Source organism: Pieris rapae, chromosome 5, assembly GCF_905147795.1.
Source record: "Pieris rapae chromosome 5, ilPieRapa1.1, whole genome shotgun sequence".
Lineage (NCBI taxonomy): Eukaryota > Metazoa > Arthropoda > Insecta > Lepidoptera > Pieridae > Pieris > Pieris rapae.
In genome coordinates, this window is record NC_059513.1 from 1,140,251 (window position 1) to 1,157,083 (window position 16,833).

The window sequence follows — 16,833 nt, forward strand, 5'->3', positions numbered from 1 at the left end:
TGCAATAATTTTTAGATTTATTTCTGTTTACATAATTAATTATAATAATATCTTGATTATAACTAGTATTTTTATTAATTAATTTGTAGCAACGTATTGCAATATATATATATATATATATATATATATACTATAAAATATGTAATAAAAAAATTGTTCATTAACATTAATAAATTAGACATTAATTTTAGTTTGAGTAAGTCATACGAATGTATTGGATTTTCGGGAGTAATAGTTGGAACTAAGTATAAACTGAAATTTACTCTAATATCTTCACAGGGTTTGCTTTGCTTCTAACTGTATACACTATCCAGGTACTTCAGTGTTTTTCATTCGAAGCGGCGTTAAAAATACTCCTTCCACAAGGCTTTGTAAAACTTTAATTTGTAACATCAGAACTTATATTTGTTAACAGCTCACTGAATGCCTTTATTATAAATGCTTTTGTAGTGAAAGTTGTATTATAAAGTTATAAACAAAAGCTGTCGCCGTCAGAAGCGGTTAATGTTAACTATACTTCTCTACTCTCGGGTTAGTCTACCCGCATTGTTAGGTAGCAAACGTTGCTAACATGTAAACCTTTATTTGCATGCGTATACATTTTAAATGACAGCCGTACAGAAGCACCCAACTGTTATAGCGATTGTTATAATAATATCAGGAATAAGTTTAAACAATAATATACGGAAATACAAGCGGACAGAGTTTTGTGAAAATCCAGCTGAATATTGTAAAATGAAGAAAGATGGCTTTTTAAACACTGCAAAATACTGCCATTAGCAGTAAAACTAAATAAATGTCTTCTAGTCGAGAAGTTTTTTCGAGATGACATAAAAAAACGTGGAGCACGACGTACAGACTAGGGCGGTAACGCAAGTTCGGCTCTGTACATCGAGAACAAACAACGTATATGGCGAGAGAACGTTGCGGTATTTGCTACCGCGGCTAATAAATAGTCTACCCAATCACATAACAGATAGCCTAACACTAACCAACATAAATTCTAAATTAAAAAACCTACTTTAACATGCATTTGTTGCGCTCCTAAACAAGACTGCTATGGTTACATTAATACAAATCACAGCAGTTTTCTAATGTAACATATTGTGATATATGTACTATATTATTTTGTAAAATAAAGAGAAAAAAAAGGAATAGAAAATAGAAAGTAAAATACCCTTTTATCAACTACATAATCGATATTAATAATATAAATTATGTATTAAAATATAATATTTAATAATATCAAAGTCTCAGCACAAAGACATCTTTTAAAATTTCACACACACACAGAAATTACAAATCTATGGATCCACTAACTCAGTGTTAACAGACGTACGCTATATCATAGTAGTAATACTTCTACTTTAATAAAAAAGGCAAAAAGATGAAAATCAATTCTGCCATTTCCACATGACAAGCTATGATAAATATACTCTCGATTTACCTTAAATAGCTTCGTAGAGGGTTCAGCCTTGGAAAAGGCGCGCTTCATAGATTTCCCTGCATAACATCCAAGGGATGAAAGGAAAATGTTTTTGCTTGAATAGAGGAGATCTTTGTTTACTGATACCGGGGTATTGACGAGTGGCTCGTATTGTCGATGTTGTATCTATTTCGCTCATATCAATTATAAATCATAGTGAAATAATTTAAGCATTGGCTTGTAATAATCATTTGGATTTTTTTTTAAATTACGTAATGGGACATGGTGTAATGGTTGCAGCTCCTTACAAACGTTGTGTAAAGGAAAAAACTTGGCGATTAAAAAGAGTAGCGGTGAGTTTATTGCCAGTTCTTCTCTTCCGTTCTACGCCCCTGATTTGAGAACTGGCAGTAAATGTAAAATTAGAAGCATTTAATGTATATTTCTTTTTCTTTTGACGTTCATAAGTGTACATTAAGTTACCTAAATGAAAAATAAATTTGAATTGAATTGTGTTTTAAAAACTAATTACCAGTCTTATGGGAATCAATTCCACGTTGAAGCTATTTCTATAAATATATTATAATAGACTAAAAGTCGTGGATGAAACGCAACTAAGAGTTAGATGGAGTCATCAGCTGCAAAAAAAACTCCTGCAGAGTTATAATATGTTGTGCGTTTTTTGTAAGGAAATCGACTTTTCTTACTAATTCTTATTAAAATTCGAAATAATCTACATCTGTATCTTTTTTATAGTACCCACTAGATTGGTATTGGTTCTTTACAGGGTGTCTTGAAATGTATTAAGTTTTACGAATTTTTTTATTGTAAATAAATCTAAATTGTAATATTTTAGTGGTTCGGTATGTATACCTAACAAAAGAACATTGTTGTCTTAGTGGCTTCACCGTGTGACTATTATCTATGAGTCGATGTGTAGGTTCGATTCCCGGCTGTGCCAAAAGACTTTCTATGTGCGCATTTAACGTTAAAGGACAATATCGTAAGGAATCTAGGCTTGCCTTAGACCAATAAAGTCGATGGCATGTGTCAGGCACAGGAGGTTGATCATACTTGCCTATTACATTGACAAATGCAGAAATCAGAGGTTCAGAGACCTACGAAGGATAATACACGTGTACCAAACTGTTTTAAACCAGTTACCTTATTCATATTATGTATGTTGCTTATTGTATTGAAGCAAAAAATAATAAATTCCTCACAGATGATATTTCAAGATATAATTTAAACTGTTCAAATAGTTCATAATATAGTTTTATGTTTTATTTTCTACTTTTATAACCAATTTATTATTATTATATATGATGTTAATGAATCCATACAACGATTGGTTAGTTTACATTTCTAAAAAAAATAAGTTAGATTTTTTTCTTTGGTAGTATCTAAGGCCTATCTGTAAGGCCCCTTTTTGTATAATCTATCTCTACTTAATCGGCAGTTCATGTCTGAGCGTCGTTTCTGTTCCACTGGTTTCGATTCAGCGCGTCTTATGACACATTCAGTTTTGAGGATGATGAGTTTTCCTTTCTTGAGTATATCGTTTAGGTTAATAGCCTCCTCCATATTTTTCAATTTCTTTGTGGTTCAGCAACATCCATTCAATTTTTCCCGCTATAAAAACAATTAATCTTAATTTTATTACAGTGACTACTACATCACAAGTACTCAGTGGGTGTCACTCACTGAAGTGTGCGTCGTGTGGCTGACAAGAGTTCAGAACTTATCAATTGTGTCTGTCTGCAAGAGTCCCATGTGGTACTGTCAAGAGGTAAGACCCTTTAGTTTGTTAGTATTAAATAATTAACAAACTGAACTCTGTAAGAAACTAGGTATGTTATTTTTGTCTTTCTTCAATTCCCATATCACCTCGTCTAACGTACAAATAACAAACTACAATAGTACAAGCTTTCTGCATAAAAAACGAAGAAGTGTGATCACTGTGAAATACATATGTAATCGAGACCCAAAGAAATGCAAACTAATTATGTTGGAATAATATAGATTTAATTTAAATACTTTTGATATCTAACGTTGCATAGTGATGTAACGGATCTCTCCATCTTTTACCGCGTTTACCATGGCTAGTTTTCAGAGTTGTTTGGATCTACAGATGAGTTTCATCATCTGTAGATCCAAACAACTCGTATACTTGCCATCCGTCGTTCCACAACTTTTGAAGGCAGTTTTTGCCAGTGAAACCGAAGTAGTATTTCCAATGGCATTTAGAGCCCTTCAAGAAATGAGCGTACCAATTCTTAATAGGCCGACAATGCAGTCGCGAGCCCTTTGACTGTCCACGAGCGGTATCACTTGATAAGCCATTTACACGATGGCCCGCTGCTCTATAAAAAAATATAAATAGATTATGAAACAACTTTTCCATTCAAACAACCCTCGGTACTATGTTACTACGGTACTATGTAACTGTGTACGATTTCGATATATTTGTTTTAATATCCGTAGTACTGATGTCGCAACCAAAGAATTATACCACAAATTCAATTTCATTCAAATCACAATCCCAAAAATAACACTGGCATTAAAACCCTTGGCCTTAGATTTCTGTATATGTTTTGTTTATTTATATTCTATTTTAACAGTTATTACTAATTCGATAGAACAACACATTAATTCACACCGATTAGCTGACATAAAAAAACATTAAAAAATATATATTTATATAGCTAACTAATCCCTAACAATATAGCAAGCAACTCTTGTGAACTCAGCCAGTGTACAAACAAATAGGTCTACCTCAATAGAAATTTTGTTTATTATTTGTATTACTCGCGTGAGTGTCGCTTCGCGATAAGTATGGAATGTAATATAAATTGAATGTTCACAGAACAGACAGTGAACAGAACTACACAGGCATAGTAGCTGATCTCAGAGTCAATAATTAAGTGTTAATTAATTAATATTTAACTTAATTAATGATCACTTAAACCAATCGCTAACACTACCTTGGACTACCTTGGACTGAAGTACTAAGTCTAGTCTCTAATAAAACAATTGCACATTTCCTGATTGCATACAGGTCTACCGAATAGCATCAGGAACAGAGGGCTGGGTGGAATCAGCGCCAACTCCTCTCTGGTCAGTTGGTGGTGGAGCTCTGGTCACATTGGCTCCAATAAGAGATGGACCAGCTGGTCTGTTTCGCCACGTGGTGCGGTCTGAACACAATTCGCACGGGCCTAGGGCTTTGCCCCTTACACATGGGAGCTTCGATGTTGTCAGGCTGCTTGCGTGGGACCATGTTAATCAGCATGTGTAGGTATCTTAGTATTTAATTAGTCTGCGCTTCCTACTCGGAAATTATTCACCAGGGATCGAATTCAGGACCTCCAGTTGCGTTTATCACTAAATTGTCGGCGTTTTCTATTATTAGTAATTTGCGTCATACATACAGTATATTTCCTTTACAGCAACAAAGATCTCGAACAAACACAATATCAACTTAATACAAAAAGTGTATTTATTTAGGAACAGTATACGGCAAATAAAGGATAATATTTGTTGGCATACTCTATGTTGTTTATGTACACACTATCAATAATGGTCAATTCAAACGAACTTTTATATAAATAAAAATGTTATATAACTAAACCGCGAGTATGTGGAAACAGTGGGAGATTGAACGAAAACGCGAAATAAATCCAATAAATCCAGATCTGACTAATTATATTAAAATAATATTGATTCAATTTAAATACTTTTGATAATTACGTTGCATAGAGCTCTCTGCCTAAAAATGAAGGATTGTTAAACCAGTTGATTTATGTAATTTTTTCGATATAAAGGAATTCGTTTCGATTATCAAATTCCTATGAATCGTAAAAGATCTGAAGTGCTGAGAGGAACCAAGCGACCAGATGCTGCAGAGTCATCAGACGGGTACACTATATTCATTATATATTGCTGGTTACAGTTATTACCTGGGTATACCAGAAGGAAAACCCGGGCAACGGCATTTATACCGGGTGTCGTCAGAACCTCCTCGACCGGGGACGCCGCACAAGTTACCATATTGCGTCACCTGTTTATCTCATGTAAGTAGATATGACTTGCTTACTTGTAATTGACATCACCAGACTACGATTGTTCGGGGTTGGGATAATAAAGATATTTAAAGGGATAATTATTAAATTAAAGAGCAATGGACTAAAGGGTTGAGATGAGATTGGGATAAGAGTTGCGTCCAGTACGACGTCTGAATGCGAACTATCGTGAATATAAAAAAAATATAATGAAAATACTACTAACACTAGCAACTCGAATTGCAAGGTGTCATTTACATTGCAAATTCTTGTACGGTTCTAAACCATACATGTTCCCGGGCGAGAAAAAGATGAGGGTTAGTAAAATCTTTGTAGCTAATAAATGTAATACATTTTCTCACCCACAACTGATGATGATTGTGCAATACGTAAGTACCATAATTTCAGCAGTATTGTTATTATTGGCATTATAACCTTTCTTTCTATGAATGCAATTAACATTGGCTCGAATGGTGTCGGAAAGCATCGGAAGAAAACTGGTATGGTTTAAGTCAAAAACTCAAATCATTTATTTCAATTAGGCCTATTTAAAAGGCGTTTTTTAAAATTAAAAATATTTAAAAATACTTTGCCAAATGGAAGGTTCATAGAGAAAAATTGGCTAGAAACTCCATACTTACTCTTTTAAAATATTTTATTTACCTTGAATAGAAGTATAAAAACTACTATACTATAATAAACTAGGCGCATAGTGCTTTAAAAAATAATGTAGCAGCTAACTAAATTTTTATGTATACATATTTACTAGTTTAGACCTAAAAATCGTATTATCATAAAATAAAATATAAATACAATTCATAAAAGTTCGGCAACGCATTCGCGAGCCCCTGTCTTTGGGAGGCGGTATCACCCATCAGATAAGCATTCTGTTTCTGTTCTATAGAAAAAAGATTGATAAAATTTGGTATACTAGTTTGTAGTTTTTGTAACTAGTCATTCCTTTCCAGCCTCTACCATCGATAAATCTGGACTATTATGGAAATCTAGCTTCGTATCTATACAGCTCCTGGGACAGCGACTCTGACGAGGATCTGCCAACATCACCGGCACCAAGTAAGAAGAAGAAGAAAAAAGTTGTTGGTAAGACATTTTACATTATTATAAAACGCTTAGCTTAGTAACATTCCTTAAGTTGATGTTTTTTTTTTTCAGAAAATATACCCCGTAATTTGCCTTGTCTGTATCACGATGCACACTTCAGTCCGTCATCAGCGTACTTCGTGCTGGAGTGCCTTGGACCTGGTGTACCTACTTCAGGTCTGCACAAAACTGCTCTGCCTGAACCAAGGCTTATCATGCATTTGGAGAATAATACATCTGTTAAGGTATTTTTCACATTCTGATTAAACCAACTGTCTCAAATTCGCGCAAAAATAGCGCAACTTTTTCAGTAAGTTTAGTATCTAGAAACAAGCATACCAGTTTTTCTTAACCTAAAAAATAATTGAATATTTTCTGACATAAATTAATTAATAATTATATGTATTAATAACAAAATTTAGCCTGTCGTTTTATTTTCCGTGCTTATAACTTCTATATAACATAAATACAGAGTTTTCAAAGAATTTTTATATGTAGTTAAATTAAAATTAAAAATCATATACGTTACCAATGTACACATATAACTGTCGAAAAATAAATATGTATGAAATGCTTTTAATGTAACATTTGAGACGAACGGCAATAAACTCCGAGACTCTTCAATTGCAAAGTTTTTGTTTTACACAACGTTTGTAAGGAGCTCCAACCATTATACCATGTTCCACATGAGCTCTTAATAAATAATAATAAAATTATAAACAAAGAGTTCTCCTCTATCAGCAGGAGGCATGGTAAAATAGGAGCACGCACTTACATTCTCGTGGGAACAACACTCAAATACATAGTCGGAAAAACTAATTTCAAAGTGTAGTAATTATTGTCTTTTCGGGGATCCAAACCGCAGGTCAAAGAGAGATATTTATTTCTGTGGGTTAAACAGACATACATACGAGTATGTTAAATTTTAAATTTAACATATTATTACAGGAACGACTTTCAGGAATAGCTTTACCAACTCCTAGAACGTTCTCAGTTCAGCTTTCAAGTGGTCACGCGGCCCGGGTGAGGCTTTTATTGCCTCCGGGGCTGAGAGAAGATGAGGTCACAAAGTATCCTTTGGTGCTCAAAGTGTAAGTATATAGAATGTATATGTAGACCATAGTTTTGCTAGTCACTTTATAAGAATATTTTTTATTTCTTAAAAGTAATACAAGATCACTACATACATATTATAAAACAAAGTCGCTTTCTCTGTCCCTATGTCCCTTTGTATGCTTAAATCTTTGAAACTACGCAATGGATTTTCTTGCGGTTTTTTTTTTAATAGATAGAGTGGTTCAAGAGAGAAGGTTTATATGTATAATAACATCCATTAAATAGTGGAGAAGTACTGTTATTTTAGAGGTTTCTAATGTAATCTAAGTATCTAAGTATTGTATACACATTGAAAAGGTCTACAGAAAAGTCCGTGATGGTATACGTCTATCTCTTATGGATAACCCACATTTTTATTTACAACGTTCACAGATTTTCTGTAGTGTCCATTATAGTATCAGCATTGCACCCGTGCGAAGCCGGGGCAGGTCGCTAGTATTTTATAATCCGAATTGCTAGTTAATATATTTTGTATAGTTTTTTATGTAACTGAAGGCAAAGGCTCACCTAATTAATGTTAAGTAATACCACCGCCCATGGACACACATTGCCAGAAGGCTCGCAAGTGCATTACCAGGCTTTTGTTTGGTACACTTTTTCTTGAAGGGCCTAAGTCGAATTGTTTGATTATTTAATTTATATAATTAAAGATATCTATTTTATGATTAAATCTTGCATCTAAATTTTCCCAAATTATTGATGTATTTAATTTTGTATTCTATATTATATGTTTAGATTTAAATATTTAATTTTCTTGGCTCAGAAAAAGTGTTTTAATTCAGGCACGGAGTACCAGGAACACAGCTAGTAACAGAGGAGTGGAAATTAGATTGGGGCTCTTTAGCCTCCAGTGGCGGTGCCATATTAGCTATGGTGGACGCAAGAGGTGCTGGTGGAAGAGGTCTTGCAGCTCACCATGCCTTACACAGACGTTTAGGGACTGTTGAACTGGCTGATCAGCTAGAAGTATCTGAGTGAGTTAAAATAATGAGATAACTAAATATTGTAAAGTAATTGCTATTTTGATAATATAATCGTGATAAATGTGTCTTACTCATAGTACGTAGTATTATTGTTAGTGGTTTTTATAGAACAGGGTAGGAAGGAGGCTCATCTTAAACGATACAGCCGCCCATGGACAGTCAATCCCAGAGGGCCCGCGAGTACGTTGCCGTCTTTTTGAAGGATAAGTGGTTTGGAAATACCTCAGTGGGCAGCTGGTTCCTAGTGGTGGTGGGCTTCAGAAACTGCCTTTAAATCAACAACTACCAAAAATCAGCTGTCGAACGGCGGTCATCGTGACGATACGGTTAAAGTTAGGAGGTGGTTTTGATCTCTAGTTAAAGAAACATATCAACACATTTCATTATTTATATTTACATAAAATGTCGGGTCTATGAATGATTGTTTTTATTTTATAATAAAACCTTTTTGCACCATATTCTTGCTATAAATTATTATAATTAAAAAAAAACGTCTTATAGATACCTACGTGAATCCCTTCACTTCGTAGACGGACGTCGAGTCGCCGTCTGGGGCGAAGGCCACGGAGGTTTTCTCGCTGCGCTTGCGTTGGCCAGTACGCTCAATGTCTTCCACTGCGCTATTGCTATTAGTCCTATTGTACGCTGGCGGTATTATGGTAAGCGACAAGTACTTGCCGCCAATTGTATGTAAAATATTTAAATCTAATAGTAATTTTATTTATCTACACTAATCTACACTAATATTATAAAGAGGAAAACTTTGTTTGTTTGATTGTAATGAATAGGCTCATAAACTACTGGACCGATTTTAAAAAAATTTTCACCATTCGAAAGCTACATTAATATAGGCTATATTTAATTTTGAACAAAAATAGGGTTCCATAAGATATTAGGGTTTTTCGGACACAAGGTGTAAAAAATGAACCAAAAAAGTAACTTATTTTGCGTAGCCTGCCTAAACTATTAAAGATAGATCCATAAAATGTTCTAAGTAATTGTAGATTTTATAAATATCTACAAAAAAAGTCCGCGACACGCTATACCTATCTATGTCGAGTGAGGCACAATAACCAATGATATAAGTACATGGCAAAACGATGTTTGCCAGGTCAGCTAGTATAATATATAACTGAGATACTATTTTCCTGTTTAAGTAGCGAATCCTTGTACTAAAGATTTAATCTAGGACTGTATTTATTGCCTACGACTTCAACTAAAATAACCTAAACTATTACATTGAACAACAGTGAAATGTTTGAAGATTAATCTTCAGCTTAATAATCAAATACCAGACACTAGCTATATGTTTCGATGACGTCGTTATGTTTTCGAAACATACATGGAAACATCTGTTTATTAAATAAATAAATTATGTATTTATTTACACTTCGTTACATTTATATAAAACAATCATATAAGGCGGCCTTATCGCTAACAAGCGATCTCTAGCCAAACCTAGTAAGGAAAAAAATAAAACAAAAAATTATAAACTAAAAATATATTATTGTATTATTAGTATGTTATATTCACTTGGTTGTTTTGAATGTAGCTTCAGCATACGCGGAGCGGTATATGGGTTTCCCCAACGCGACAGGCAACTACCGTGGGTACGCCGATGCAGATGTGACCAAGCAGGCCCTCGCCCTCAGAGACAAGATGCTCCTACTGGTACATGGTACCGCTGATGATAATGTGCATTTGCAGCAGACCATGGCGCTGGCTAGGGCGTTGGCTGACCAGGGATCTATGTTTAGACAGCAGGTATAGTGCAGATATTATAAAAATCCTATTTTAAAACTGTTTATTCCGTATACAAAATTGTAATATTTTAAAATTTATGACTAAACATAATAAACAGTTTTTTTTCTCCTTTTTGGCACCGTTTGTGTATGCAGCGTCAAGTACAAGATTTTTATAATTCGCCTAACTCGAAGAAAGTAGAAGAAAAAATAAAATAATCATACAAATATATAGAAATTTTAACTAGTCTGATCACCTAATTGATTAAAGACAGCAAATTCAAAGAAAATCCGCGCCCGCCGAATTTAAAAGTTTCCCGCCACTATTTTATAGTTGGTGATTATTAAATTTATTTATTTTGAAAATCCGACCAATCCTAACAGAAATCTTTCTGTTAGGATTGGTATTTTTAAATAATACACTTCATAACCGGGATGACCTCTGTGACGAACCCCAACAAATAATAAACCACAAACAATTCTTACAGATCTACCCAGACGAAGGCCACACTTTAGACGGGGTCAGGCGTCACTTATACCGTACAATGTCCACATTTCTGGACGAATGCTTCAGGAAGCAGGTGCCTCCGGAGACCAAGGCTGGTCTTCGAAATGGTGGAAACCTTGACTGAGGAACGTGGGGCGAGGAGGAGCTGTACTCTTGGTAAGATATAAAAACACTCGTTACATGGTTTTTGTACATATATTCTTCATTATTTAAAAAAATCTATTCCTTAGTTAGTAGCCCAAATGGTATGTTCTATACCCAGCGAAACCATAATGTGGTTAATAGGTTAATCGACTAATTGTTTTCTTTGAAAAAAATATGGTGTCGCGGGCAATAATTATGACAATTGACAAAAGTCAACTGTTTCATTCAACGCACTCGCGAGCCCTCTGGCATTGAGAGTGTCCATGGGCGGCGGTATCACTTAACATCAGGTGAGCCTCCTGCCCGTTTGCCCCCGGTTCTATAAAAAAAAAACAGAGTTGCTGTTTCAGGTCCTAGCTATATTGGCTCTTTTATATAATTTCAGGTAACCTGAATAGGAGTTCTTGTTATTTGAAAACCTGTAGTACAATTGTATCCATATCCTCGTGTGGTTCAACTTTGATTTGGGACTTTCTATTTCTTAAGAATGTTTAGTGCGACTATTTTAAAATATCTGACTATTTAAATAAATTTGCTTAGGTATAGTCCGATCAATGAAATAAAAACTTTTGGTGGGCGCTAAATTATCTATGATTGCAACACTAAGTAACTCATGTGCAAACAAAAAATATTTAAAACAAAAAAGTCTATTCCAGAAAAAAGTTAAATTTACAAGATTTTATATGTTTTAAATGACACTGTCAACCACATCTTAAAGATTGTTGACATTTGAAGATATTAGTTCCAGTTTTTTTTTTATTGGTCAGGCTAATAATTTGGGATTTGACGAAATATCATGTATCACAATCTGATTATCTATGGAAGCTTGAAGTAATTTATAAATAAGATGGAGTATTAGGCGCCATTTTGTGAGAGTGTATAAACAATCTTGCACAGATTTTGCATCTTTGGATTTAAATTATGGTTGTCTCGAATCTTAGAGCAAAACCCGTATAACCCTTTCTTTATTTATAAATTCCATCATATTAATTATCTTGATCAAAAAAACTATACGCTAAAGGATTTGGAAGTTTTTTTAATTCCGAGGACAAGCAGAGGCTTATATTCTTCGGAATGAATGATGTTGAGTGAAAATAATCCTTTAAATTAAATTAATAATAAAAATTAATAATTAGAATAAATTAGAATTGATCTATCGTCAATGATTTGTGATCTTAGTAAATATTTAGCGTTAGTAGTTGTTTTGCTTTGCCTTGTATGGACCAAGATGTAAGAGAAAGTATTAAGAAGAAAGATTACCAGCTTCCTTATTATTTTAGTAATATAAATTAAGAATAAAGACCCTCTTTGATAGAGATCTTTCTCGAAAACCTTCCATGTCTTTTTTTACATTGTTGCCAGTATGAAAAAAAAAACATGATTTCACTATATTGTATTGCAATCCCATCACTTTGAGAATTGTTAATTATATTTGACATTAATTTATTAAAACAATTTATAATTATTTAAGATTCATTTGCTATTTTGAATTGTTTGGTGTGTATAAGTTTTTAAAGAGACTTTTTCGTAATATGTGTGTTGCATTCATAAGATTGTTGTTCGATTGAAGAAATAGGCATTTGCCTTGTTTTATTTTAAATGCGAATTTAGAATTTAAGTATGTAAATAAAATGTAAGATAATCGTCACTTCAGGTAGATAGTCTGTCTTTTTACAATTGAAAGTTCTAATTAAATTAGTATTTTAAACTTGCTATAGAAGCGAAATAAATTTGATAACAAATTTATTTGTTTCAACCGAGTTGTCGACATTAACGAACTATGGCCCGCTTTCTTGTATGTCAAATTCCAATACGTTTATGAGGATAGGATGTCATAGTCTGTGGTAAGTCTCGACTCTGAACGATGTCATTAGCAACTCAAATTGTTATCGCTTTGAAAAATGATTTCTAATATTATCAGTATTTTTTGATTGTATGTGTTTAGTTAGCGTTACGTAATTAGGGCTCCCTTATGTCAAAAATGTATTTTGACATAAGGGAGTAATAGTTACGGCTTCTTTTTGAATCGCCCCCTACGAATACATGCGTAGGACTTTTTCCACCTTAAGTTCCTATTTTATGGGATATTGGGATATGGGAGATATTGGCGCATTGATTAAGTACTAATATTTTATATATAAGTTTAATATTGTAATTTCGTAAATTTATTTAAAGTTAGACAATGATAAAATTGTTTTCATAAAGGATTTTAAATTGTAGATATTAAAATTAGTAACGACCAATAGTGATTTAATATATCTTAAAGTTTTTGACTAATTAGTACATTTAAATAGACCTTAATAGTGCTTTAATAATTCTAGATTAAGCTAAATAGCAATAAATAGTTGATAAATTTTTAAATCATTCTTCCATTGGCACGTTTTAACTATATGCAATTATCTTAATAGAAATTAATTAAGTTTTCAACGATAATTTAGTAGAGATAATAATAGTACTTCTTGCAACAGCTGGACAACAGCAACAACAGCTAGGGAGCATTTAAATACAAAATAAATCTGCCTTAAATATTTGTATGAATAGTAATGCATAGATACAAAAACTTTTAAAAAATGCACGCCGAAGTATTTTCGTTTGGATTAATAGTTTGTCAAAGTCATGGAAAGACTAAAACACATGGTTATATTGAAAACAGTCATATTTTATCGTAGCGGACTTGTTTTTTTATCATTCCGCCTTTATTAATCTACAAATAAGTATATATGGATGTTCGTAATCTGGCTGCCTTTACCGGCTGTTCTGTAGACGCGGTTGTCCCATGATTAATCACAATCATGGGCTAAAGAAAGTTAAAATTGTATAAAAAAAGAATAAATATAATCGATTGTATGCCTAAATTTAAAAAAAACAAATCGTGTGACCCTACTCTCTCATCTGTCAAACGACGACGGCAATTTGCTAGAGTGGGTAAGTCAGTACATATAGACGAATGCTATGTCATGTTTAATCTGTGTACAACTAAGAAAACAGTATAAAACAAAAGTCTACGATCGTTATCAGTATAAACCATGAGGCTATTGCTCAATAAATTACTGAGAATTATTTCTCTGATTAAAAAAACTTGAATAATTAAATTAAATTAACTTAATCATAAATAAATATTGCACAAGTGAGTCATGACCTAAGTGCCAAACATTGTTTTTCCTAGGTGAAGATGCATGTAGAGATTAATTAGAGATTTCCTTCCACGTTTTAGAATGGGTGAAATATTTGTTCCTATAAATATAATATCCCAGATCCTGTTGCTTTTACTTTATATAAGTCTCTTATTTTAAGGCTTTGTAGAAAATTACTTTCACAATTTTTCTTTGATCGCACGTATAAAACGTTAGGGAAGAGTTGCACATTCATAAACAAGAGACAAGATTGTTAAAATTTCGAAAATCATTTTTGTTATTATCTTAATTAAAATTGAAAAATTCTATTAAAACCACGTCCATAATGTTGCCTTGGTCGATTATTTATTGTATAGAGCAATCATTTTGATCAGTTACTCAGCATTATCTATTAAACGAGTAAGCAGGACTCCAAACATCGGATATTAGCAAATTCCTTTATTAGTTCACTTGCTGCTATTTTTAATTTATTATAAACTAAGCGCACATTTATTACAATTAATATTTATAATGCTCAAAGCCACTCAGTCAGTATTATAAAAAACTTATGTTATAGTAACTAGATATGTCATAGGATTGTTTTAATAATTAGTTATTTGGTTTGTTATTGTTAACTGGGCCTTGAGACAAAATCACTTTTGACATGTGTCAACCACTATAGCTAAACGAATATGTATGGGGATGACAGTAGCTCTAGTTCTGTCACGTGACCATGTTCATAAAATTTCGTTTGGCTGTCGAACCGATGTTGGCTTCAAGCCCCTGCCACGAGACAATATCTAAGCTTATATGTCTAGAAATATTGAACTTTCCTACTATCAACAATATTATTTTTTCTGAAAGTCTTAAAAATTGACATCGGATATTGCGCCATTTGACTTTAAGAGGGATTCAGAGAAACTGGCCATAATACAAATCTCGGAAGTATCTGGGCTTAAATGTTTTATAAAATGATCCTACGACATACTCAATTATCTATTTCAATTGTTAAATATTTGTTATGTATTTGGAATTCGGAGTTATAAGACTCCAGATCTTCTCTTGTTATAAATTATGTACTTAAGTGAATCGTTATTGCTTCAAATTTTATTTACCTACTGTTAACACTTCATTCATATTTTCATGAAGTTATTCTATCGTAATGTGAATTTCAATAAACACGAAACCATGAAAGCATTTTTATTTAATAACTGTCCCATTTTTTTATTAAAAATAATCAAGCGCTTGGCCAGCCAGGGCACCAGTTGAAAGACGCACAGAGGATGGGAAAAGTATGAGTAGTATGGAGTGAAAGCTTCAACGTGTTCTTGACTAAGCAAAAAAAGTTATTACTAATGCCACCTGCCTTGAGACTATCCAACACTAAATAATATTACATATTAGAATTTTAGATGGCAATTCTGTCGCATAACATCTGGTGCGGTAAACGCAAATTTTTGTATTTATTCATATTATGATTAGCGCGTATATAGTGTACACACATAGTGAATATAGAAATACATATCATATGATTACTCCATGTATCACATATAGATTGGGGCTTTTACCTTAACATAGCAGAAATTGTGTTTCATGACTTCTTAGATTAGCTTTAAGTTATTTTTATTTTATTGTTTCTTATTTAATAAGTCTACATTGACCATAGGTACGCCGCCGGATATGCACCCACTAAAATCGGTGTCAGAGTCAGCCCGTTGTTTTTTTTTTTATAAAACAGCGGGAAAATGGGCAGGAGGCTAATCTGATGATTTTTGTTATCTGATCATATATGTAATTTATTTATTTATTTATTTATTTACACTTCGTTGCTAAAGAAATACAAATAACACAATATATATAAATTACAAGGGATGCAACGGGCGGCCTTATCGCTAACAAGCGATTTCTTCCAGGCAACCCTATATACTATTAATGCCACATACTATTAATAATAATAATGAATATTGCAACAACCTATTTCAGTGTATAATAATTCTATACCTAATAGGTAATTCGCATCAAAGTAAAACTTAGGTATTTCTAATTTCGATGTACATATACAGGTTTTGTTCCATTTCTGGCACAGGCTTTGACGTTCAGACAACCTTGAACTATTAGCGTTCGAGACATATACTAAAAATATTTATACAACTACGAATCGTTAAAACGGTATTATGTTTTGGGAAGTCAATCATATTTAGAATACTTAAATATAATTTTAATGTGTATTTTAGCAGTTTTAAAACGATAATTTCAAAACTGGTCTTTGCATGAAGGAAAGTATATATACGTAGTTTTAGAAAAAGTCCTATCCATGTGCATCTAATGACTGACCAAATACAGCAAAGATCTTGTCGAATTATCAATCTCCAATATATTACTGATCAGTTTTTTTTCGTATTCTACAAACTGTACTATGGAGTGTTCTGAAGACCTGTTAGGATTGACCGCCCCTGCCTCGTTTCATCGCTCCGCTTTAACTCCAAAAATCCATATCACCCAGAATAAATGGAAGTCTTTCACGGTGAACTATGGGAATAACCTCCAATTGTTTAAAATCTGAATGGCCGGCAACGCATCCACCAAATCGGATTCCAGGGGCTGCGATGACTGCTCATTATAGGCTTTACGTAGGCCTG

At 33.2% G+C, this 16,833-nt stretch overlaps 1 protein-coding gene across 2 annotated transcripts in view; it reads left to right on the forward strand.

The window, feature by feature from the left end:
• The window catches only part of LOC110996809 (dipeptidyl aminopeptidase-like protein 6), a 115,800-nt gene extending 103,336 nt beyond the window's left edge, over positions 1 to 12,464 (forward strand). For both annotated transcript variants that reach the window (XM_022264659.2, XM_045628301.1), the window contains exons 9-19: positions 3,092 to 3,215; positions 4,485 to 4,720; positions 5,379 to 5,499; positions 6,456 to 6,588; positions 6,661 to 6,833; positions 7,537 to 7,679; positions 8,487 to 8,678; positions 9,189 to 9,346; positions 10,240 to 10,451; positions 10,918 to 11,093; positions 11,467 to 12,464. In XM_022264659.2, the coding sequence (XP_022120351.1) occupies positions 3,092 to 3,215; positions 4,485 to 4,720; positions 5,379 to 5,499; positions 6,456 to 6,588; positions 6,661 to 6,833; positions 7,537 to 7,679; positions 8,487 to 8,678; positions 9,189 to 9,346; positions 10,240 to 10,451; positions 10,918 to 11,061 (1,636 nt within the window). In that variant the 3' untranslated portion in view covers positions 11,062 to 11,093; positions 11,467 to 12,464. The remainder of the gene's footprint in view (positions 1 to 3,091; positions 3,216 to 4,484; positions 4,721 to 5,378; positions 5,500 to 6,455; positions 6,589 to 6,660; positions 6,834 to 7,536; positions 7,680 to 8,486; positions 8,679 to 9,188; positions 9,347 to 10,239; positions 10,452 to 10,917; positions 11,094 to 11,466) is intronic.
• Positions 12,465 to 16,833: the final 4,369 nt, after the last annotated feature.